General features: G+C 36.5%; 2 protein-coding genes across 2 annotated transcripts; both read left to right on the forward strand.

The window, feature by feature from the left end:
• Positions 1 to 1,178: 1,178 nt before the first annotated feature.
• LOC145777627 (cytochrome P450 4B1-like) lies at positions 1,179 to 6,155 on the forward strand. The gene is made up of 6 exons (XM_082589061.1): positions 1,179 to 1,415; positions 2,516 to 2,603; positions 2,796 to 2,898; positions 3,339 to 3,549; positions 4,591 to 4,673; positions 5,612 to 6,155. Exons 1-6 carry the CDS (start codon positions 1,197 to 1,199, stop codon positions 5,751 to 5,753), a joined length of 846 nt encoding a protein of 281 aa, XP_082445187.1. The 5' UTR covers positions 1,179 to 1,196; the 3' UTR covers positions 5,754 to 6,155.
• Positions 6,156 to 11,888: 5,733 nt separating this feature from the next.
• On the forward strand, positions 11,889 to 23,664 carry LOC145777624 (cytochrome P450 4F4-like). The gene is made up of 11 exons (XM_082589058.1): positions 11,889 to 12,227; positions 13,992 to 14,136; positions 14,679 to 14,811; positions 14,920 to 15,078; positions 15,549 to 15,708; positions 16,714 to 16,851; positions 17,379 to 17,466; positions 17,817 to 17,919; positions 20,442 to 20,652; positions 22,328 to 22,410; positions 23,232 to 23,664. The coding sequence occupies exons 1-11, from the start codon at positions 12,018 to 12,020 to the stop codon at positions 23,404 to 23,406; spliced, it is 1,605 nt and encodes a 534-aa protein (XP_082445184.1). The 5' UTR covers positions 11,889 to 12,017; the 3' UTR covers positions 23,407 to 23,664.
• Positions 23,665 to 25,381: the final 1,717 nt, after the last annotated feature.

Consider the following 25,381-nt stretch of genomic DNA (forward strand, 5'->3'; position numbering starts at 1 on the left):
TTTAAAGTAATATTCACAATCAAACATTTAAAGAACCGGTAGTCCAAGAAATTAATTTGTTTCAGATTGAAAATGATTCTCAATTGCAATAATAACAATGCATCACCCATTCACCCTGATATGTCCGACATCATTGACAATTATAGTGATGGTAGTTTCAAGGACGTTTATAAACTTGATGACAGTGAATAAGAGAGCGGCAGTGATTTTAATCACTTCTTCATAACATGGCCCATCACATCTGTGGAAAAACTATGTGTGGCAGTAAATCATTTTGCAACAGCAGCTCTCGCTAGTAGCCTTGCTAGTAGCCTAGTATGCAAGATCCTACAACTAAACAAATCAAAATACTGTTATGATTTATTTATTGTCGATCTACACCTGCTATAGTATTTTAGCAATAGGGCTAAACAGCAGTGTGCGAAACTTTGTTATTTCCTGCTCGAAAGCAAGCAGCGCTTGTGTAAATTTAGCAGTTCATTTGTTAATATTTTAGTCGCCAGTCGCCTTTCTCGCTGCCCCAAGGAAACGCAGTCGCGCGTGTCATGCCTACAAAACCAATAAGATCAGTGCTCACGCGTTTGGTAGAAACCCGTCAGGCAAGATCAGTTCAGTTTGTTTTACTTCTGACATCACAACGAAAAAACAATATATTCCAAACATAACAGAGGTCTAGAAAAAGGTAGAAGCGACAAAACGCGGACGTTATAGCGTGCATGATACCAAAACAGACCAATCAGTTTAAAATATGACACAGTCGCAACACCTTAACATGCACCTTCAACTTTATTCTGTCTACTACTCTACTTGCAGCGGTCTTATTTGCTGCAAAGGCATTGAGTTATGTAAAACGTGGGTGTCTGCTATGTTTGTTTCCGCTTTGATGACCAGAAACAAGACAAAACTCAACTGAAAAATACTATAATTACTGAAACAAAATGTTTGCGAAAAATTAAGATAAACAGAAATATTAGAGAATATAGATCATAGTAGGCCTACTATAGTTTACACGGCAGGGTCCAATACAGAACATTCAACAATAAAACTAACCTAATCATTATCAACAATGGGGTAGGCTACGCTATGCAGATTAGAAAGGCATTGGTATCATTGGCCAGTTACTTCATGAACGCCTATTTCCATTATTTTTGTTTTTAATGATAATGTTTTTAGACTCCTAAGCCGATATATGTAGGATGCAAAATATGATTTGGAGCTACTTCGGTTATCTGATCAAACATGGAAACGGTTATGTATTTACACACTTATTAGCGGATATTTTTGTTTCCCTCGGAATCTGCATTTTAACAAGAAAGATTATTCTTCCCGTAGTTAGAAGCTATCAACTGGCAAAATCCTTAGACAAGTCTATTGGTACGAATTCAAAACACTGGTTTTACGGACACGCAAAAAAAGTAAGTTCACTGTAAGCCGAGTGTGTTGACCAAAGCCCAATTCGGGGAAATTCTAATGGTATTATTAATAATAATGATATTATGTTTTTTTTGATCATTTTCACAAATTACACACGTTGTTTTTGCATGTGAATGTTCGTCGTCAACAGGTTGGACGCAAACCACACAGCTTGTCCCAGTTTTACGTTGTTTTCGCTTTTGGTCTTGGCAGACATAGGAACTGCCAACAATCAAATTAGGAGGATACGTAGCCTATGAGTATTGAGTAGTTTATTGAAATGTTCGGGCCAATAAAAACCATAAAGTGTAAATATGCAGATTTTCATGCAACATGTATGAAGGTACAATTGTATCTATGCCGCCTGTGGTAAAATTATGCCGCCTGATAAAGGTTAAATGACCTAGTTGTATTTGGTTATGAGCTGAGTTTTTCTAAACCAAAAGTTTTTCTTTCGAGAATTTTATAAAACCGTTGAATTGTTTTGCTAGACCTTTTTTCCCACTTTCCCTTATTTAAGCGGTAACTTTTAAATTTTGTGTTAATACTAAAATTTTGATTAGCTTTCCTGCAAATGTTAATTTCACAAACTTCACGGTTGTTCATTACGTAGAATTTGTTATACAGTAACTTGTAAAACTTCAACCTTGTTTTTTTCAATAGCACTCTTTTGCACTTAAGGGGTTTTTACATCTAAGTCTACGAAGTCTGATCAAAGTAAACAAAAAATGCTAAGTTTCATGGCTTCTGATAGGATGATTGCAGCTACCATTTCTTTGGGCGAAACAATGAAATCTTTTCTTGGGAATCTTAATTCAAAAAGAAATACATACATACAAGGATATCGACTGTGTGTGTAGGCTACACATCGTTGTAAATTAATCAAGTTTAATTGTTTGTTGCTTTTTTGTCAGTATGGATTTTCTTCTGAAGGGATGAACAATTTTACAAGTTTGTAGCTTATCTAACATTTCCAAGCAGCTTTAATCTGGGTTGGTAATGGATAGACCCCTGGCTCCAGAGGCTCACATAACGAAGAAAGCTGCTTATTACAGCCATACAGCGTATTCGTCTTTCATTGTTTTTTATTGTCCTTTTTTAGGATGAAGATGGGAAAAGCTTAACGGACAAGGAAATTCGCGATGAAGTGGATACTTTTTTATTTGAAGGGCATGATACTACTGCTAGCGGTGAGAATTAAGATGTCATAAGTAAGATGCATAAAACCAAACAGTTCCCGAATTGATGAAATTGAATATTAACACAAAGATGTGAATTTTACTTTCAAAATTGAACACTATTTCTGTTTGGTTATTTTTAGAAAAATAATGCGTAACTATTTTTTCGTAGGCTATGCAAATTAACCTTATTCTTGTTTTTAGCTTTATCGTGGACAATCTATAATCTTGCTAAACATTCTGATTTACAACACAAGTGTAGGGAAGAAGTCATATCAGAAATTGGAGATAAAAGCAATATAGAATGGTATGTATTATAAATTCTATTCGCGTCTTCTCACGTGTTGTTCCGTAATTTTTTCGGTTATACTATCTTCTGGCTTTGATTAGCCTACTACCAAAAAAATGAATTCCATTCCCAATGGTATTTCAAATGTTTTTTATCTGCCTCACTAACTGTATAGTCTCTATTGTCTTGCGTTTCTGTTTGCATTGTACTTTGCTGTATGCTGTCACAATCGATGTAAAATGACTGTTGCTGTAGCTGCTTTCTTGAGGAATAACCATCTGAAGAATCTAAAGAAAACCTAGTTTTCGCAAAAGTTGTTAGCACAGTGTTAAAGTGTATAGAACACAATAAATAAATGGTGTCAATAACAAACATTCCGCTGATTTTGCTGCATAAGTCAATTAAATATTGACAAGATTGCATATTTTTATGAAAATCATCACGTTTATATTTTTAAGGGAGGATCTACCAAAACTTACATATGTGGCAATGTTCATAAAAGAAAGCATGCGCCTTTACTCTCCGGTACCGTTTATTGCAAGACTACTGGACAAACCATTACAACTAAGTCAAAGTAAAACGCCCAAGAAAGTGATCCCATCCGGTGTAAATGTCACTGCAAATATTTTTGCTCAACATGGGAATGGTCATGTTTGGAAAAGTCCATTGGTAAGTCTAATTTCTTTGACATCAACAGTTTGCATATTTTATCAGCAGTATACTGCAGATAATTTAATCAGCGTAGTTTGTCACCAAAACGTCAGTTTTTAATCATGTAGCTAACTTGTCATTCCAAAACTGATAAATGGTTTTCCGTACCAGCGGATACAGTAGCTTACCTCACCTGGTCACGTTCCACCAAAAAAAAAGAAAAAAAAATTCTGAATCCGCTACTGGTTTTCCGGGCCGATTTAAGCAGTTTCTTGAAGTTATTTAAAATTTATTGTAAATTCTATTCGAGGATTATTTTTTAAATGAATGACCATGCTATTTGCTCTTGAAAATACTGAAACCTTAGTTCAATCAAAAACTTCAGTATAAAAATAAATCTTGCAACTTTAAAATCCTTCAGATATGCTTGCAAACACAGATCGATTTTAACAAGTTTACTCTTAGATAATTTGAAATGTGAACTCTAGTAGTGTTATCCCGGAGTGCAGTTGACAAGCTATATGAAAGGAGAAACTTTTAAAAGTTTTTGAGACAAATGAAAAATTCTACCCGATAAACATAAGAATAAGGCATCACACTGTAAGAAATATTCGGCCTGATGTGGTGATAAAAATTGAATCTAGCTATACAATATGTAGGCTACAAGCTTGCTTTAAAAGTTTGATTAGTAACAATGACATTTGTCAGAAATAGTTTCTTACCGCATTCTGTGAGCACACTTTAATGAATGCAGGGATCATCTCGAAGCATTTGGGCCTATGATGACGTGTTGAAACAATCCTTTAATTTTCAGAACACGTTTTGCACGTAATTTGCTATCATCCAAACCAAGAACGCTTTCAATAAAGAAACGTAGCTTACAAATTTTAAGAATAGTTGCATGGTTTGAAAAAAAACAATATTTGAATTCAAATCTTAACAAAATCATATAAAACTAATGCTTTTTAGTTCACATTGTATTGCCTACATGTTTTGCATAGACATTTTTACGCCACTTGATATAAGAAAATATATCTCATGCAATGTATTTTACTGTAGATATTCAATCCCGAAAGATTCTCCAGTGAAAATGTCTTAAAGCGCTCTCCTCACGCCTTTATTCCATTTTCAGATGGACCCAGGTAGGTTACTTCTTTTGAAAATCAATAGTTATTATCATAACATCTGCTTTACCTATGAACAAGATAGCCTAGCTCAAGAAACAAAGTATATTTCCCCGATTATTAGCAGCAAGATGGAACCACCGAGAGAAAAAGTTAGGCAAAAGATAGTGGAAAAAATAAGTAATCCAAGCTAAAGCACCTAAAAAGAGGATATGCAATGGCTATTGGCTACAATACAGTAGGAGGAGTAAACAAGGTGAAAATGAAAAGGGCAAACAGGATGGGTAGCATTAGACTAGAAAGTGACTGCAAAGCAATTATACTGTAAAATGTTACAAAGCAAGCTAATAACAGATCTAATTGATTGACTGTGAGAAAATTTATTTTAAAAGTATAAGAAAATGTCTTTGAAAGGTATTGTTGAACTAATAAAGCCTAGGTCTAGTGTTGATAGTTTTTTATATGTTGAGAGGCTTTGTGCCACTTACGCAAATCTGGTCACTGAGCTTGAGAGAATGAAGTATCCACTTATTATTGAATTTTTTTGGCTGTAATTGACAGTTTTTAATCCGGCTAGGCAAGATGTAAAACTAGTCTCCATAAAGTGCATCACCTGCTGTAAATGCACGCTCAGATGTTCAACTATGTTGCTTGATCCGTTTCTTTGTTTGCAAATTCAGGTATTGATCAAACTTAGCTTTGTGTGGATATTATTTTGTTCTGAGTGAAAAAAAAAACTTAGTTAATTTATTCTCAATTTCAATGTAGGCTATCCATGCAATCATAAAAACTGATTACACAAACTAAACAGGAAATGATAATTTTGAACAAAACTAGAAAAACACGTTTTCATGTTTATTAGTTTTCCTAAACCAAGCTGAAGCTTGTGTATTTCAAAAGTATTCTAAACAATGGTGATTTTTTTTGACCACTGCCTTACGTTTGATTGTGTTCAGAAACTGCATTGGACAAAACTTCGCCATGAATGAAATGAAAGTGGTGATTTCTCAGTTGCAACGAAGTTTCAATTTCTATTTGGATAAAGACACACCGGAACCAATCCCTACCACACGTTTGGTACTGAAAAGTGAAAATTGAATTTTTGTCAAGTTTTACCAGCATCCTAATAAAGAAGTTACACGGCCAGAACAAGATACTGAAGTAATATCATTGTTATAGGCTAACGCACTTGCCTTTCTTACCTCCAAAACCACACTAGACGATTCTATGCAAAGGCAAAAAATGCAGAGGAAACAAATTAGAAGCAGAACGATAAACATTTAGACCACACCAAATATGACTAAAAACTGCAATTGAGAAATCTCACAACGGACAAACTTTGCATTTTTTGCCTCCAAACTTCGACGAAAAGAGGAGCCTGATGATAATGAAGATTAAGCACTATCTTTAAACACGTGTTTTCAACCGTGTGTTCAACAATTTTGTGTCTTGGCTTTCGAGTAATGGCACTTTTTCACGTAGTCTTGTACAATAAAATAAAATGGTTAGAGGTGTGTCGTCATGGTTTGTTGAAGAAACATTTATAAGTCAAGTCAAGTCAATTTATATTTAGTCAATTTAGTCCATTTATTATAGTTAGTCAATTTATTAAATGAGTTCATTACTACTTTATCACAAATCAGAAAAAATCTACGTTCGAAATTTTAAAACTGTTTTTGATAACTTAAAAGTTCAAAACTTCTCAGTAATTTATTTACTTTAAATTATTTCAACTGAAGGGTAGAAAGAACTGCAAATATTGAAATACTGGATTTTATCGTAACGCGCTATAGCCTACTACTACAGTATCATAGCCGATGTAGTATCATAACCATACTGGAGAACAGACCACACCAACACTTTGAGAAGTCGCTCCTTCAGAGGAATGGAGAGTTTGCGATCCAATAGAATAGGTCGTAGTCTATTAAATGCGTCTTTGGCTTAGCCTATTCTTCTTCGTATCTCTTTTTTACATCGTGCGTCCGCTGTTAAGAGAGAACCAAGGCAGTTAAAGGAAGACACTTGTTTAATTGTGCTGCCTCCCTGTTGATAGTCATGCATTTTGTTTTTTTGTCATTAATTTGGATTCCATATTTTGCGCTGATGTCCAAAGTTTTGTTAATTAGTGTTTGTAGACCGTCCGGGGATGTCGCTATGAGCACAGTGTCATCACCATAGAATATTGTTTAAGGAGATGCCGTTTACTAAAACTCCCTCATCATGCCTTCTATTTTTCTGAGAATCATTTCACTATACAAGTTAAACAGATCTGGTGACATCACGCAGCCTTGTCTGACCCCACGTTGAATTCCAAAATATTTAGATAGACCTTCAGGTAGGCGAACTGCAGCTTGCTGTTGGTAATACACATTCTTAATTATGCGCAGGTCCTTGTCAGCAACGTTAATGTTGTTCAATGTTCAGCATCTCGAAAAGCTGTTCGTGACGAACTTTATCGAAGGATTTTTTGAAATCTACAAATGCAAGATATAGGTCTTGTTGGACTTCAATTGCTCTTTCACCAAGCATTCTCATGGTGAAGATTGCGTTGGTTGTTCCTCTGTCTTTATTGAAGCCAAATTGATTGCCCCCTATTTCTGGAAGTAATTGCCTTCTTAAGCGTTGGAGGATGATCTTTAGCAGCAATTTCATAGTGTGTGAGATCTGACTAATAGTGCGATGTTTGTCACAATCAAGTGTTCCTGGGACTTTGGGTAGTGCAATGAATACTGATTTTAACAAGTGCTGAGTTTTTGCCTACAAGCTCGTTTATCTTTTTAAACATGTTTTTCCCATCAAGACGAAGTTTCTCAATTTCTAGACATTTTTCTTCAAGCCATTTTTCTTTAGCTTTATGACACTCTTTTTTAATTTCGAGGTTTACTAAACGATATTGTATTGGATTTTGTTTCAATTTACGACGTTTGTCCATTAAATTTTTTATTTTAGAATTGAACCAATATGTTGAAGTTTTCTTGTTTGTGTCCGTCATAGGAATAATAGTGTGTGCGGCTTCCTTGATGACAGTTGAATATACATTTCAGTAAGCTTCAGGGTCTTGCGGTAATGTATCCGGCAAGTTTTTCAGGACATCATGTTTAAAGTTTGCACAAACATCTAAATCACCGAGAGACTGTAGGTTAAGTTTTTGTTTTAGTTTTGGTTTTTGAATGCGCTTGAAAAACAGTTGGAATCTTGCAACCACTGGATTGTGGTCCGAGTCAATATCTGCTCCTGGATATGCATGGCAATCTTTAACAGCGTTCCTGTATCTAGTGCTGATCAAAATGTAATCTATTTGATTTCGTGCTTTGTCTCCAGGACTTGTCCAGGTGTAGGCCACCTTCTTCTTCGATGTATTTAGCCTACTGTATTTTGTATCACCGAAATATTTGACACAAAAACCAAGCTTTTAAAAACCTAAGTCTAGCTTGTATAAATATTTTAATTGCGCAGGAAAAGGAAAATGGTAGAAATCTTTACATAGTGTAAATTTTATCATCTCAATTACTTTTGAAAAAATATTGCTCTTTGGTGGTTATGATAATTCTTGCATGAGATTTATTGCTGGAAACATGCAGTATAGCGTTTACTCACTTTCGCCACTTTAAACAATCCAACACTGGTTTCATGGCTTGCTTTAATGTTGTTACATCACGCTGAAGTGCTTTGTGTTTATTATATTCGAAAAAACTTTGTGTTGCTTTCTGTTAAAATGTCTCTGCTTTAAAATTCACAAATTTTTAGCATAATAATACAACTAATCCTGAGACTTGAAGTGATGCTTTTGAAGTAGGCTCAATTAATTTGTCGGTATTTTGTCGGAAGCACTACTTATTTCATATTACTTTTTAATGATTATTTTATTTCGGAAATGTAGTAGCCTACTCAGGGCCGGATTTAGCTGATGGGGGGCCCGGGGCACTTTTAGATCGGGGGGCCCCCGTGCAAAAAATTTTTTCGCGCCTACGGCGCGAAAAACCACCTCTACGTCTACAGTAGCATCAGTCCAGTACTGCACAGCATTTTGCAGAAACTTTAAAAGCCAAAAGGAAAAAAATAACACAAAATCACATTTTTTTTCACATAGAGGGGCCCTTCAAAAGTCGGGGGGCCCGGGGCAACTGCCCCCTCTGCCCCCCCCTAAATCCGGGCCTGAGCCTACTTTTCACTTTACGGGTATATTATAAAATTGTTGGCTTTGTTTGTTCAACTCGTCCATGTGTAGCCACTGAACGTACCAGTGCATATATAAACGCACTCATAAGTTAGATCTCTTTCGACCATTTTGCCAGATCACCACAGGTTACAGACCACAGACCTGTTGAACGCACTGAGCATCTATCCGATGATCTATCTACTGAGCTATCCGCCCGCATAGCTCAGTAGTTACGAGCCCGGCTCAAGATCACGCGGCGACGGTTCGACTCTCGGGGTGTGCGCTTGAGCAACGCATTCTAAGGACGGCTATCCAATATCCATTCAGCAGCACCTAATGGATGGAATAATTCCCCCGGCAACAATACTTCAACAATCGGAAAACTTCACTCTGCTAATCTCGGTAACCGGCGCTGTGTCAAAAGCCTCTAAGTATGCGAAACTACCAGGAACAACCTATCAAGGTTTTGTCATTCCGAGGATAAAGATTCAAAACCAACCAAACCATCTTCCTTCGTCACTGTCATCAAACTTTTTGTCAAAAGAGTTTGGCACCTAATTGCTTATTTGGAGTGGTACGGGCGGGAAAGCAGTTTTTATAGATCGTGTTTGTTTTTGCAGTTATTGAGCTGCACAGGTAGTCATATTTCTACAACTCTTCTAAATCGCTTTCAAGGAATAGGTATGTGTAAGTGCGATGCTTCGAACTAGCAAGGTTAGACCTGGTGGTTAGATCCCATATGGAATCGCAAGCATGTACTGTAGACTCATGCGTTTCTGGGCAATTGGAAATCCAGGAATCCTTCCACGCATTAAAAGAAAGACTGAAGGCAACAAGGCGCCATGCTGGACGCCGTTGCATTAGCACGATGGAGGAGTTTCGATTTCCATTCAAAAGTCAAGAATATCCATAACTAACGTTAAGTTGAAAGTTCGATTCCGCGTTTAAGGCGACATGGATATGCACCACTGATGGACCCAACCAAGGGTGAAACTCGAAAATAGTGACTTCCATTTTTGTTCCATCGAGAAATAATTGAGAAACGAAATCTCCGTAATGCTGATCCGGAAATATAAATTGGAAGCACCGAGCTTCGTCCAAAAACGATTTGGTGAAAACGAATGTGGAGTATACCAATTGAGGTATGAGTAGCCCAAACATGACAGTAGTCTCAGACAAGACAAGCTTTTACTTTATTTTGGTCATTTTTTGACTAAGGTAATGCTTATATGTTTAAGGCGCACATTTTAATTGTATAAAAATAATTGAACAGATCACAGATACCATCTGTACAACTTTTTTTTACATTTTAAGCTTTGCAAGTGCGCAAATCAAATCCCATTGCACAAATGATTGGTGTTACTGCGCATTAGCGCAGTTGCGCACCTTAGAGAACGCATTGGTCCTGAACCCCAATTACCCAATAGCAAATGTGCCAAGAAAAATAGTCTGGCTTTATTTAGTTTCTACGGTATACCCTAAAGTTGTTGAGAAAGAAGGAATCCCAAATTGAGAAGATCTGTGCGATTGCTTTTGAAAATGACTTTGCAGGCTAAAGTTTATGTACCTCTTTATGTTTGCTTTATTTGAAACAATATTGACACAAGGTGAAAGGTGCACTGAAAACAATCAATGATCACCATCAGTGAGGGCATAATCGACAAGGGATCATAATAAACAAAGCTATGATAGAAAATGTTATTTAGTTTATTGGCCAAATTAGGCTAACAAAATTCCATGTAGCCTATCAGATAAAATTCCTAATATTTTTCCTATTTGAGAAAATTCTGAAAGCTTATACTGTAAGAGACTAAGAAAAAAACTTCTTGAAAAAAAACTCAAAATTGGTGTAAATGTAGGCTATTTGGCTGCGATGAAATGTTTTACTTGGTCAGAGCTGATAGCAATGCGCATACCATTGATAGACGTTTAGCGCTATACAAAAGCACTGATTTTTGTTTCTACAAGATGAAACAAAACTTCGCTACTACTGTAAATTGTCACTTTCCCGGTCTAGAAGGAATCGGTGTTCTTGCCTGCAAATTTTTTTATGTGTCATTCTGGTTGCACTTTTTCACAAAATATCACGTCTGAGTTAAAATATGACCAATTGGGCCCTTTGGCTACTTTTCCTCCCCTGGTGCAAACCTGTATTGACGTCGTTGTCTGTGAAGTCACAATATCGTTGCTTCTGCTCAGCAAATTTACTTTGCCTACTGACCTTGGCCTACAAAGGATATTACAATGCTATATCTGCTCAACCCTTTTATGCAATTCTGAAACTTGAACAATGTCACAAAAAATGGAGAAACGGATCGATGCCTTCGAGCTCTGGACATACAGGCAAATGTTAAAAATTTCATGGAAACAAAAGATCACTAACGATGAAGTGCTCTCCAAATTCAATTCAAGCAAAATTCTCTTACAAATAGTCAAAAGAAGAATATTGAAGTATTTCGGACACACAATAAGGCAAAACTCGTTACAAAGATCATTAATTGAAGGGAAGATAAACGGTAAAAGAAACAAAGGCAGACCAAGAATGATATAAACAACAAACATCACTAAATGGACAAAACTAAGTTATGAAAGTGCAGTACAAACAGCTCATGGTCGAGAACAAATGGCGCATTGTATCCAACCCTCAATACGACGAAGGAACATAATGATGATGACTGGCCTTGCCAATAGATAAGCAAGAATAAGGCAGTTTCCATGTTTTAAATGACTAAGACTGACATTCTTCTTTTCACTTTACTTGTACCCGCTTACTTGACTGTTCCATTGCGATAAATATAATGTCATGCAACGATGCACCACTGCAAATCACAAGAATGTGAATAGGCCTAAGGGAGTTTAAAAACAAAACATTATCTTGAGCTTAAGATTTTAATTTCGTTGAAAACTCAGCGCAACCTTATTGTTCTTCTTTTTTATGTGACGTGAAAAGTGCAAGTTGAAAAAAGTTGACTTTTATTACTCTTTCGAGTTAGATTGCAATGTTTGACAAAGCCCGGTTTGACCTAACCCCAGTTAATCATTCATGCGAGCTGACATGCCGGAAAGTTGGGTGGATGGGTAAACGCATCTGCAGTTTCAATTGAGCGTGAAGCAAGTCAGTTGCTTGCTGTTGGAAGGTTAAGCACATGTCAGGCAGTTTGCAATTTCTTAGAATAAAATTCGTTTGAATAAGTTGAGTAACTATGCTTTGGTGGTACTTTACGAACCTTGCCAGCTTTGGAAGTGGATATGTATTTCCAAGCTTTTTGGTAGACATTTTAGCTCTTGTTGGACTTTACATACTGACAGGAAAAGTCATCATCCCGGCAATTAAAAAATATCGGTTTGGAAAGACTTTAGAGAAATTGTTCAATACCGACTCTGGGCATTGGTTTTACGGACACTCAATAAAAGTAAGTTTCTTAAAAATAGCCTAATAGATTTTAACATCGGGGTGTAGCTTATGTAGCCTACTACATACCTTGATCTTTAAATTTATTTTTCTTTTAGCATAGCCAACATACCGCACACTATCAATATTGGCTATCAGTTCACTGCATTTGACGTCTCAATGGCTGCAGCCGCAGACCAAATGCGTCATGCAAAAATATGTGACTCGGAAAAGGCTTTTGCTTCTGGTTTGGGGCACAATTAGGCTTACCTTGAAATAAAACATACTAGTGGGATGAGAAATGTAAGTTCAGCCCGCGGTGTAACCCAGATACATTCGGCCTGGCAGTAACAAAAGTTGCACACCCCAGTTTTTGTTTTTGTCTTTTCGTCTTTCACTCAGTTTTTGTCCTTAAAATTAGGCCTTTGCTTCAAGGCTGTATATTGTAGGAACCCAGACAACAAAATCTGTCGTTTTTACATTGATTCAACGTCTGCAGACGTTAAATCAATGTAAAAATGACGGATTTTTTTTTGTCTAGAGAAGGAATGCACCAAACCTTTCGAGTTATACAATCAACCTCGCTTAATTGGTTAACGTTTAATCGGACTACTCGCTTAACCGGACCATTTTTTGCTGGTTCCAAATCTAAATTGATTTTTCTGTCCATTTTTCCTCACTTAATTGGACCATTACTTTGCTCAAACGGACCACCCTCTCTCTAAAAATAGGCCTTGTAGTTAACGTTTTTTTCACATGTGTTTGGAGAAATTACTGTACATTTCTTTAAAATATAATTATATTTCCACCATGTTTGAAAATTTTTCTGGACTCACTTGCTAATTTTCGTTTCTTGTGAGCTGCCATTTCTGGTGACTTACGGTAAAAGTTTTTCTATGCTTGATTATGTTTAGTAGCGGTAATAGTTGCGAAGCACTGTTTCTATGGCTGGTTCTATGTAGGCTACCGGTAGTGTTAAAACTGAGAGTGTAACAGAATTGAGCTCAAGCTTCTTGTGTGGGCCATATTCAATTACATTTTAAAAATTTGCTGCGGGTCAATAAAAACTGGATCGGGGGCCATAGTTTGGACATCACTAATCTAAATCATTAATTCCCACATTCAACCGCCCATGGAAAGTCTTAAACGGGGTTTGTGGATTTATTGATTGAAAATGTAAAAATAAATTCAGCATCAAAATGTTTAGCAGTCTTTAGTCTATATTAATTGTTTTCTTCAGTGGCCGACCCAGGAGAGGATGATTGTGCCGATTTCGTCCATAAAACACAGAAAATTAACTTCAAAAAAGTAAACAGTGCATTAGCAAAGTCATTTTTTTGACGTATTCAGGCACGCCCGATGGTTAAAGATTTAGATTAAGTAGACGAGAAGCCAAGGAATTCGATCGTCGTGTCTACCTTCAGGCATGCCTTTAAGTGCCCTGCCAAAGACACATCAGTACGCTTTTGAGTAGTGTCGAACATGCGCCCTTACGAGTGTTGCACCAGTGGTTTCATCACTCGACTATGCAGCCCAAAATTAGATTAATGTAGATCTACACACCATTTTTGCATTTTTAAATTCCCCTATCCCCCTTTACGGTACTTTTTAGAGCCGTCTCTGGTTTTCTTCAAGAATACTTTTACAGGAAAAGTTTTTAAAACCACAAGCTTGGTAACTTTTGAAGAGTTGTCGGTGGCTGCAAATCAATTAAAAAACACACTGCGTTTAATATGTCTAATTGTAGTTGTGAAGCTTCATGCATATTATTCATTTTCCATTGCAGTATGGCATCACTGCTGAAGGATTTCGTAGAGCAAGTCTATTATGCACTAAATTTCCGAGCACTTTCACTGCTTGGGTTGGTCCTCTTGTTACAACAATATTTTGCCACCATCCAGACACAACAATTTCCATACTTGGAAGTGGAGGTGAATGGTTATATTATGTTTGAATGTAATAGTAATAATAACTAATGGCAACACTGATACTGTTGGAAGATAATTTTTGCTTTTTGTATTCTAATCATAAGATCCACACACTTTAGTAGATTGTGAAAAGTTGGGAAAATTCCGGGTGTTTAAATTTCCCCTTACGACACTTGCACAATCTAGACATGTTAATGGGGTGTAGCTACACTCCTCTAAAAAGCAAGCATCCCATTCTTTTGCGTTATAAAATGTTATTTGCTTTACAATTCAATATTTTTTTTAAACTTTTCTGAGCTTTCTTCTATTCCATTCACACTCTAATTAAATCTGAGGTGGATAAACCTTTTGTAATGCTTCGTGAAAGAAGTAATCGTAGCGTATTTATTCAAAACTCTATAACCGAAAATCGTTTACCTGACCTAAAATGAAAACACAACCTGACAAAGCAGACTAGCAGAGCAAAGCTAAATGACGACTTTGGTTTATCACACTTCTTTTTATATCTTCATTTATTTCAAGTTTGAGTTGTGAATTCTTTTCAGCTCCAAAAAGTGACCTGGCTTACCGTTTTCTTCGGCCATGGATGGGAGATGGGCTACTCACTTCAAGTGGAAAAAAATGGCACAGAAATAGGAGATTGCTCACCCCAGCTTTTCATTACAAAATTCTTCAACCGTGAGTGATAATATAGTGCAAAGTTTTTGCATCTCATTTATCTAGGTGATCATGCGTTCAAAATATATAATTCTAAGGTAAAACTTTCATCTTTGTGAATGTTTTTAGATATAACAAAGTATTCAACCAATGTGCTCGTGTACTAAAAAAGAAGTGGAAAAATGAGGTTGGAAACCCAGTTGATGTAACCGAGCCGCTGAGTTTGCTGACGTTAGACACGATGATCTTATGTGCAATGTCCCAAGCTACAGACTGTCAAAACATGAAGTAAATATTATAGTCATTGTCACAATGACTACTTTTTCTTTAAGTTTAAAGTGTGTTTAGTTTGTGATACAGTCTATGTCTTATAATGCATGTTGCATGCTAGTGAATTGTTGAATTGTTATTTTCGTTTCATATAGATCGTAAGGTCTGAAATAAACGTTTAATATTAATGTCTTATGCTAACGTTTTCCAACCATGGCAAGGAAGTGCAGCCTGAACAAGGATTTTCATAATAAAAAAGGGATTTCCCGGTCATTTTTGTTTGCATTACTATACGCACTTTTTAATACGCACCCCTTTTATCAAATGTTTATGCAAACATTTGAGCCTTGTTATATATTTTTTATCTTAAAAAAATACCCAGCACTAGGGCTTTAGGCTAAGCTACAAAGTTTTATTGGCAATATTAGTTGTAGACTAATGAAAAGTAAGAATTACAAAAAAAAGCACATTAACCATTTTTGTTATAGATTTAAGCATCCTTACATTGAAGCTGTGAACGAATTTTCAAATCTTCTAATGATGAGGTTTTCAAAACCATATTACTTGCTGGATTGGGTGTTCTACCGAACCGAACTCGGAAAACGATTTAAGAAAACAACGGATACGCTACACTCATTCACAAAACAGGTTAGCTATGGTCCAGGTGTTGGTTGTGTCACCAGTGATGGATCCAGCAAGTAGTCACTTTTCTTTGTTTTAGGTTGGGAAGAAGGCAATCTCTTTAATCTTCCTCTTGGATCCGTCACTGAGTGCTATTGCTGTTGTAATCAAAGCAACAAAGAAATTGTAGATTGGTTTATGCAGCAATAAATGAATTTTACATTTAAAAAGCTTTCGTAAACAACGAACAGAAACCACACTTTATAAATTTTTTGACTGGACAAAATCATGACCCAAACTATTCCTCACTGCGTAATGAAAGAAACAAGTACAGTAATAGTATTTCAATTTTTTTAATACGACCTGATCTAGAATCGAGTCACTGCGAACCTAATACAGAAACGAAGAGACAAATCGCGCGGTTCTTCATGAGTTTATTTCTCTTTTTTATGATTTCATTTGCACCGGTTTATTCAGAGTGGTTTTTATATTCCCCTTGTTTTTGTAGACCTTAATTCGATTTCCTTGTCGATTCATGCGGAAGATTTTACAAAAACTTTTTTAGAAATAACTGTGACAATAACTCAGGGACGGTAAATGATCTAATACAAGTAAACAAAACGTAGCCTACATGTGCGAAAAACAGAAACTGTTACTGAGTATTAGATTAAACTTTATATCCACACTATGTTTTGTTTTTCGACCTGTTGACTTGCAATTTAGTTTAAAGATATTTTAAGGTATGGTAAGCCTGTAGGCTACTATATTTTGTTTTTACGTTTTTTTTTCTGTAGGCTACCTACGTTTTATTTGTGATGGCAGTTCAAGCAACAAATAAACATTAAAAATGCTATTGAAGTGCTGTAAACGTGTTTTAAACTGACAGTCCTGTTTCTGTATCAAGCACCTTATTATAACGTTTGCGTTTTGTCCCTTCTACCTTTTCTAGACCTCGGTTATGTTTAGCATACTGTAAGCCTATATTGTTTTTCGTTGTGATTGTTAGAAAGATAAGCAAACTATTGTTGTCAGATTATTAAACAACGGCGTGAGGCAATAGCTAAGCAAGAAACTTTGAAGAACAAAATGGATGATGATGATGATGTTATTGGGTTCAAAAAACGAGATAAGCAATTACTGGACTTTTTAGACATCTTGCTTCAAACGAAGGTGAAAACATCTCTAGGCTATATAACTATTCTCATTTATGTTGCTGGATCTAACAGCAAACTAATAGACAAACAAGATTGGCCGCATAGAAATGTTTCTTGTCGAATTATCAACAAGCTCAGGTTCAACTTTTTCTGGTCAGGCTCGTGATTGGCGTACATTTCATTGAATACTGAAAACTTAACAACATAATGTGTTTAGCAGTAGTGGCAACGTTGATTTGATTCATCAGATCGACGTTGTAGCTACTATTAGATTACGTTCGATTTTCAGCGAGCTTTGACAAGGATCGTCGTGCAAACAGGATCCCATGTTTAGAATTAAGTTTATTTTCATCAAGCAAAGAGTCATGTGTTCTGAAAAGCTCATGACAGATGAAGAATACACAACGACTTACAATATCTTTTGTATCTCAAACCACGTTAAACCAAGTCACTAGTAGGCTGTAACCTTCTTAGTTCAATCATAATATTAATGAGGCAATCGTTTTCCAATTTACAATATAAACATTTCAAACTTTTTATAAGGATGAAGATGGCAAGGGATTGACTGAAAGCGAAATTCAAGAAGAGGTTGATACATTCTTATTTGAAGGACACGATACAACTGCTAGTGGTAAATTGGTCATAGTTAATTCATTTCGAGATAATACTTCTGTGTGAAACGTTCTACTGCGTGGTACAGATCTTTGCTAAACAAAAAATGTCGATTTGTTTCACTTTCACACCTAAGTGATTTAAATCTACTTCATCTTTTTTTTGCAGCAGTGCCAAAATTGTCAACAAGTGAAAAGGTTATGTTCAAAACTTGCTTTGAATCATTTCAATTTAACTTAAAATCTTTAATCTTTGTAACAATTCTACTGTATGTAATTTGAAACTGATTGTTTATCTAGGTCATAACCTGCAATCCATTTGCACGAGTTTGTGACTGTAAACCGACAGTCAGTGGTTTGTTTACTGCAGGTTTATCGTGGACGATATATAACTTTGCTAACCATCCTGATCTTCAACAAAAATGTAGAGAAGAAGTCTTGTCAGTGATAGGAGACAAAGAAGATGTAGAATGGTAAAAAGATTAGTTTCTTATTACGAGTCCACGTCTTTTAGGCGCAGACAGTTAGGCGCTGGTCAAATAAGCGCGCACACTGTGGCGTCAGGATATTTAAGTGCGGAGCACTGTGGCGCCCGTTCATTTAGGTGCTCTTCCTAGTAAAGTCTGCAGATTGTATCAGCTCAGCTTTAGAAAAACCTAGTGGGGGTTTTGACTGAAAACTAAGTTACTCTTCACTCAAGCCTACCACCCGCTTGAATATAGGTTACAGTATATTTTTTAACCCATTTACGGCCGGTGTCCTTTTAAAAGGACATCGTTTTGAATGCATCAGTATTGCATCATCTTATTTTGATTGAATCATTTGGGACTTGCTAGTAGTTGTTTAGGGTCTGTTTTGGAAGGTGTTGATAAATATTTGCGAACAACGTACTTTTTCTGAATTTTGTGAAAGTTTGAAAATTGTTGAAAAATGAGAAAAGCCAGAAGAAGTGAAGTGAGGAGGAACATGTATGTTTTATTGCCTATTAGTAATAGATATGAATTATGTTTCTTCATAGTTTGACACTCTGTAATATTGTGCTTCCTACTACACTCTAATTTGTGTAAGGTTTTGTTTCTTTTATTTGTTTATTTTGCTTTATATTTATTGTTGCCTTTTAAAAGGACACCGGCCACATGGCCACATTTTTTTGGTTGTTTGTCACACTGTCAAAGAACATTGAACATCGTGTAAAAGCAGCACATTGTGCCTATGGAAGACTTAACCATCGTGTTTTCAACAACCATGCTATATCTATCCGCACAAAAATTATGGTCCTCCAGGCAGTCGTTCTATCCACCCTTCTCTATGCTTGTGAAACCTGGACATTATACCGCTGTGACATCAAACGTCTTGAAAATTTTCAGCAGAGGAAACTGGGTCAAATGCTAGGCACTCGTTAGGAAGATTGTCTCACTAAAGATGCAATCCTTAATCACGCTAGGTTGCCCAGTTCAGAAGCCACCATATTGTAACATTGCCTTCGCTGGACAGGACATGTCATGAGAAAGGACAACGAGGAGGGACAACCAGAGACATGAAAAAGCCCCCTCAGAAGACCAAAAATGAAATACAAAGATCAGCTGAAACAAAGTCTCCCTCAACCATGCAAACATTGATCTAGATTCATGGGAAACATTGCTAGTGACAGATTACTCTGGAGAAAAAGATCTAAGGAAGGCACGGAAATTTTCGAAAGAAAAGGATACAAAAAGCCCAAGAAAAACGAACACTAGGAAAGCTAAAACTACCACGTCCCTCCCTCCATACAACCCATACCCTCCATACGCAATGTGACTTTTGCCCACGTCTTTTCCATCATAGACTGGCCTCCAAAGCCATATATGACATCACCATCCAAACTAAATTCGATATGTTGACGAAACCAATGCTCGGTCACGAGCTGGAGCCGACGACTGTCAGTGGCGTATAGCTATGGCTTGTGCCGCCCGCGGCGGACCATGATTTTGCACCCCTGAACGCGTGAAGTAGGAACAAGCAAATAGAATTCGAGCCAAATCCGTTTCAAAAAAGATTTTTACTATGGTTTTTCGTTTACGTTTAAAAATATTCTGCCGCCACAAGCTTCCGACCGGAGGGGGGACTGCCTACTGTGGGGGGGGGGCACCCTCCCACTAGCTACGCCGATGGTTACCGTGAATATAATATGTTCATACAATAACTTTGAAACGTCCTTCAAGAAAGATCTGATAAATTTCTACCAAAACAAACATCTGCTTATGTTAAGCTATCGCGAGATTTATATTTGACCATGTGGCCGATATCCTTTTAAAAGGCAAACAAAAAAATGTATCAAAAAAGCAAAAATCTTCAAATTTTTTTAAACTAATTAAAAAGTTACGACAATACAACTTTGTGGCTGAAATATTTCCTAAAAAGAGCAATGGGAACTTGTAGCAGCTTTTGACGGGTTAATGATGTTTAGTGCAGTTAGGCTATTACTTGACTTATAGACTAAAAGTGAACTCAGTCATGTTCGAAAACTTGAATAATTTATTGATAAAGCTTACATGTTGTGTGAAAAGCATTGCCGGTTTAAGCAGTTTTCACTCACGGAAGCTATGACATATTTTTCTGTCTAATATAACATTTTGTGTGAAAAGCATTGCCGTATAAAGCAGCTTCACTCACTGAAGCCATGACGAACAACAAATAAATGCACGCGCATTAACAAAACAACATATTTTTCAGTTCATTATAACATTTTGTGTGAAAAGCATTGCCCTACCTGCCAAGCTGATACAATCTGCAGACTTTACAAGGAATAGCCCCTAAATGAACGGGCGCTACAGTGCTCCGCACCTAAACATCCTGACGCCACAGTGTGCGCGCTTATTTGACCGACGCCTAACTGTCTGCGCCTAAAAGACTTGCTCTCCTTATTACTTTGTTGGTTTCAGGCTTACAGTAGGTTTACTCAAAATTAAAATTCTCGCGATCAAGACTGTTACTTTTCAAAGATTTTTTTTCGCAGTGAGGATCTTTCAAATTTTACATACTTGACAATGTTCATCAAAGAAAGCATGCGTCTTCATGCCCCTGTACCAATAATATCAAGAACCCTGAAGAAACCATTAAAGCTCAGTCACAGCCAAACACCCGATAAAGAAATTCCAGCTGGCGCATATGTCGACGTTCGCATTTTTACGCAACACAGAAACGCTCATGTGTGGAAAGATCCAATGGTGAGATATTGTATAATGACTTATCAATGATCGATTGAAGGAACCGTTTGCCTTAGACTAGGGCTAGCCTTTGCGTGACGTTTCATTGCGTCTAAAACGAAAAATTTTCCTTTGGGTTTGCTACCAGGGCAGTAGCGGTGGGATGGCGCAACGGATAAGGCGTTGGTTTTCCAATTATGCAAACTTGGTTCGACTCCCGGCTTATGCTGGTTGTTGACAAACACCGCTCACCTCTACCCAGGGTGTAATAAATTGGGTGGGCGTAGTTGCTGAAGTAAAGGCGGCCGAGAGAAAGGAGCTGGCCACCCTACTCTCCTTAGTGCCGAAGGCTTAGTATAATGAGAACCTTATCTTCTCATCCCTCGATGCTTGAATCAAGTATGGGATCCTCCTTTACCTTTTTACTTTACCAGGGTAGTAGAGTCGGAAGAAACGACTCCGACTCCTTGGTTTAAAAGTGCTCCGGACACGTAAAAATCGTTTCGACTCGACTTCACGTCTCTGAATCCGGAGCCCTGCTTTTTACCTTGCCTGAGATTGAGTGTCATATGTATTTTGTTTATATCTCAGACGTGCTCATGTTAATTTCGATGATTTGTGCAGCTCAAATGAAAGAGCACAAACGTTTCAAAAGACTTGTGACCAAAGCCATCAATAATCTTTTGACAGATAGATGTACATCAAGCTAAAGGATTAAAATCGGTAGCATCGCACTTTTAATAATAGGATTAACGCTACAAATGAAGAGGTATCTAATGTAGAAGCTAAACTACTTGCTCTGGTTACCGATATTGTCGGAGTAAGATATTCGCTTTTTTTTTCATGTAAAATATTGTGAAGTGTCTTGGTTAAGGTTATACTCAGCCATTTGACGTATTTTTGCTTAATTTTGCTGTTTCTTTCTAAGTAAAATGTGGCGTATAATTAACTGAGCTATCGGGAATGACCTCAATTACGACTCTCTTGTAGTATTGTAACATACAGATGCCTAAGTCGAAGAACAATAGTGTTGACAAGCGTGCTAGGAAAAATTCAAAGTTTACTTGGTTGCTTTTACGCTTCATTGAAATTCAACCGTTTTATTTTTTGCAATGGATTATATTTTAAGATAAAGAAACTCAATGTTTTAAAAATATTTTGATGTAAGTCGTATACAACAGTTTATATTATATTTTTTTCTTCGAAGTCTCAGCTCCATAGATAAGTAACAAATGTATTCTAATAGAACGCAGTGAGTTGCCATTTTAACCAAAATGAACTGACACCTTGTGTATTGTCAAAGCAAAGCATAAGCTGCTTGATAGATCTCAGCACCTTTTAATTTAGTTTTGTATATCACCTTTGTTAGCTGCGCAGATGAGTAGTGAGTCCTGGTTCGTCATCGCGCAAGATCATGTGGCTGTGTCTTTGGCAAGAAACTTAAAGGCATGCCCAAAGGTAGACACGAAATTGGGCTTCCTTGCCTTCCCGTCCACTTTATCTAAATCTTCAACCAGCAGGTTTAAGCTAGGATATGACAACGACCAGGATAAAAGTTATCTAAACAGAAATCGCATAATTTAAATACACTTCGTTGCTTACGATTATTTCAGTAGACAATCTTTCAAAAAACATATTTTGAAAAACGTGTTTTGCTTTATTCTGAATTTAATAAAACCATGTTCATGTTACTCAGATCTTTGACCCAGAACGATTCACCCCTGAAAATATCGCAAAACGCCCAGCACATGCTTATATACCATTTTCTGCTGGTTCCAGGTAATTTAGCAAATTTCTTTATAAAAATTGCTAACGCATATAGGCTACACAAAATCATACACAATAATAATATGCATTTTAATTATAGCCTGCGTATTAAAATGTTTATATAGCTGACTTACATTTGCAATATTTATAAGCCTACATCACGTTGGTAACATGTCGTTACATTTTAGCAAAACTGCTGCAATGTATAAAATGTCTGGTCAAAACTATTAGACAATTATAAAACATGAATTTAATTTTGAGTCTGTCAACTACTAGTCAGTTATTTTGAAACTACCTTGTAGTCCATGCTGGTAAATCGCACGGTTGATCTTTTATTCTATTTGAATAAGGCACTAATGATGCTCCACAGTCGAAGAGCGAAATGCATATGCCATAAATAGGGCTCTGCTGATTCTCCATGCATTTTTAATATTAAAATTCTGAATTGATACTTGATGGAGAATCGCTGGTCTGCTGCTTCTTAGTCAGGAGATCCCCTATCCTTCACGGAACTCAATAAATACATTATCATGTTTTAACTTAAACATTTGATGTGATCGGTCATTGATTTCATGTAAAAAAGAAGGCATTAAAATAAGTTGACTTATCAAAGTGAACTAATATAATCAAAAGTTAAAAATATAAATAAAGTGCATCATAAACACCTCACAAATCACATTACACGTCGCGTTGAACTCAATTAACTGTTTGCAATATATGTACTGATTTTTAGAAAATCTGCGATAAAAATTTGAAAAACGTTTTTCAAGAGAAGTTGGTAAAATAAACAAAACAATTTTTTTTTGTTTATCAGTATTCAACATCATTTTTAGAAACTGCATTGGACAGAACTTTGCCATGAACGAAACAAAAGTGGTGCTTTCCCAACTGCTTCGAAGTTTTCAGTTCTATTTGGATGAGCAAACTCCTGAGCCTATTCCCATCAACCGTTTGGTGTTGAGAAGTGAAAATGGAGTTTTTGTCAAGTTTAAAGAGATTGATAAATGAATTCCAATGTTTGCATATCATTCTACACATAAAACCAATGAAGTAGATTGTATGTAGGCCTACCATATTTTCATCGCCTAAAAAGAGGACACGTTTCGCCAGCGAGTAAAATACAAGTAGAATGTTACGTATGAAGAATTTTTTACATCCTTTTGAATAATTATAGACGGATGCAGCAAAACTTATTGCAAAAAACAGACAAATATGTTTTTCGCAAGCCGATTTGTTAGATTTGTGTGACACAATAAAAATGTGATGTGATAATGTAATAAAAATGTGAGGCAGGCAGTATCTGTAGGTAGCCATGGCTTAACTTTTTTCAGAAAAAAAGGATCAGCTTTAACGAAATCATAAAATTACTTGCACTAAATATAATTGAAGTTGTATACAGCTGTTAATGAGATGCTAAAGACAGACTGAGCTAAAATTCTGATTCATTCCTTGCATCATTGTGGCTGCATCACAGATAAAATTTATTCTTCATTTGCACCCACATAAGTTGTAAGTATCCACGCCACGATTTATTTTGAAATAGGTTATATGTTAATGTTATGCATAGTAGCCTACACATTGGATTATTTTTTCGATTTGCTTCACTTGACAAATTAGCCAAACTATTAAGTTCGTAATGAGCAACGTCTACAAGCGCTGACAGATCTGGGTAAAACAATAATTTATTGTAAAGATGTGAAAACCTTAAAATGTAAACATGTCAAATTCTTTTGCAAGTTTTTGCGTTTTTTAATTTTTTTTTCTTTGTGATTTTCCTCAATTGTTTTGATTTTCTCAATTTTTTTTTTAATTTGTCCTAATTTTTCTTTTTCATAAATTTGTTGATCAGATCTCCTCAAATGAAGCACTTCCCTCACAAGTTGATTTGCAGTCCACTCGCACTCATCACTGACCGCCATTTGGCTACCTACTACGTAAATTTGAACAATACCGATTGATCAATGTTTACCTTGTGATAATGGTGTTGAATTCAATCGAATATTGTATATTAAACAAAAAACAACAATAACATTTCAAACTCTTTTAAGTTAACCAAAAATCCAGGTTTTATAAACTTATGAGCAAAGAAGTTAGAACACCTGATCAAGCTTGCAAGGTAGCCACTTTAACAAGAAAAAATTCTGCCACTCCATCTGAAACCTCGAACCAATCAGGACAAGTTATACGATGCTACCCTCCAATTGTGACCCTTTTCCCACTCAGCTAGAGAGTTAATCCTTGTTTTGAGCTTTATTTGGTAGTTACAAAAGAAAAAAGAGTAGCCTAATGGTAAGGGTGGTAATCAAACCCATGTCATGAAATGACTACTTTCTAGCCCTGACCCCTAAATAAACAACCAGCCTACAGAGAATCCATTACTTGATTTGCTTTGTATCATTTTCTTTTTGCCCTTTTATACGTCACGGGACATGTAGCTTATGATTGGTTCGAGGTTTCAATGGCTGTGGCAGAATTTTGTCATGTTCAAGTGGCTACCAACTTGAAAACTCGTGTAAAAATTACATCGCAAATGGTGCAGACTTAAAGTATAATGTAAGTCTACGCCGAAACGGTGGAATGACGCAACGGATAAGGCGTTGGCTTTCCAATTATGCAAACCTGGTTTGACTCCCGGCTTCAGCTAATTGTTGAAAACACGTTAATTGCTGCAGGAAAGGCGGCCGAGAGAAAGAGGAGCAGCTGACTCGAAGACTATATGTCACTTCGCTGCTTCCTGTCGCCTGTTGTATCGCACCTACGATCGCAGTGTACTGTATGTTACGGTACCCGGACATTTTGCCGAAAAAACATTTTGCCGAAAGACATTTTGCCGAAAGGACATTTTGCCGAAAGACATTTTGCTAAATGGACATTTTGCCGAAACTCATTTTTGTGTTATATGTATCGATATTCTCCACAATATGTTTTAGTCTATCGTTCACAACCTTAGTCCTTTCGGCAATTTGTCCATCGGCAAAATGTC

The sequence above is a fragment of the Aplidium turbinatum genome, chromosome 9 (genome assembly GCF_918807975.1).
Source record: "Aplidium turbinatum chromosome 9, kaAplTurb1.1, whole genome shotgun sequence".
Classification (NCBI taxonomy): Eukaryota; Metazoa; Chordata; class Ascidiacea; order Aplousobranchia; family Polyclinidae; genus Aplidium; species Aplidium turbinatum.

Bases quoted from the DNA above. Each gene is read 5' to 3' on its own strand.
- LOC145777627 (XM_082589061.1), top strand. From the start codon at position 1,197: ATGCAAAATATGATTTGGAGCTACTTCGGTTATCTGATCAAACATGGA. The intron at 2,899-3,338 runs GTATGTATTATA...TATATTTTTAAG, and splicing joins GATAAAAGCAATATAGAATG to GGAGGATCTACCAAAACTTA. The intron at 4,674-5,611 runs GTAGGTTACTTC...GATTGTGTTCAG, and splicing joins CCATTTTCAGATGGACCCAG to AAACTGCATTGGACAAAACT.
- LOC145777624 (XM_082589058.1), top strand. From the start codon at position 12,018: ATGCTTTGGTGGTACTTTACGAACCTTGCCAGCTTTGGAAGTGGATAT. The intron at 12,228-13,991 runs GTAAGTTTCTTA...TTTCCATTGCAG, and splicing joins TTTACGGACACTCAATAAAA to TATGGCATCACTGCTGAAGG. The intron at 14,137-14,678 runs GTGAATGGTTAT...AATTCTTTTCAG, and splicing joins TTCCATACTTGGAAGTGGAG to CTCCAAAAAGTGACCTGGCT.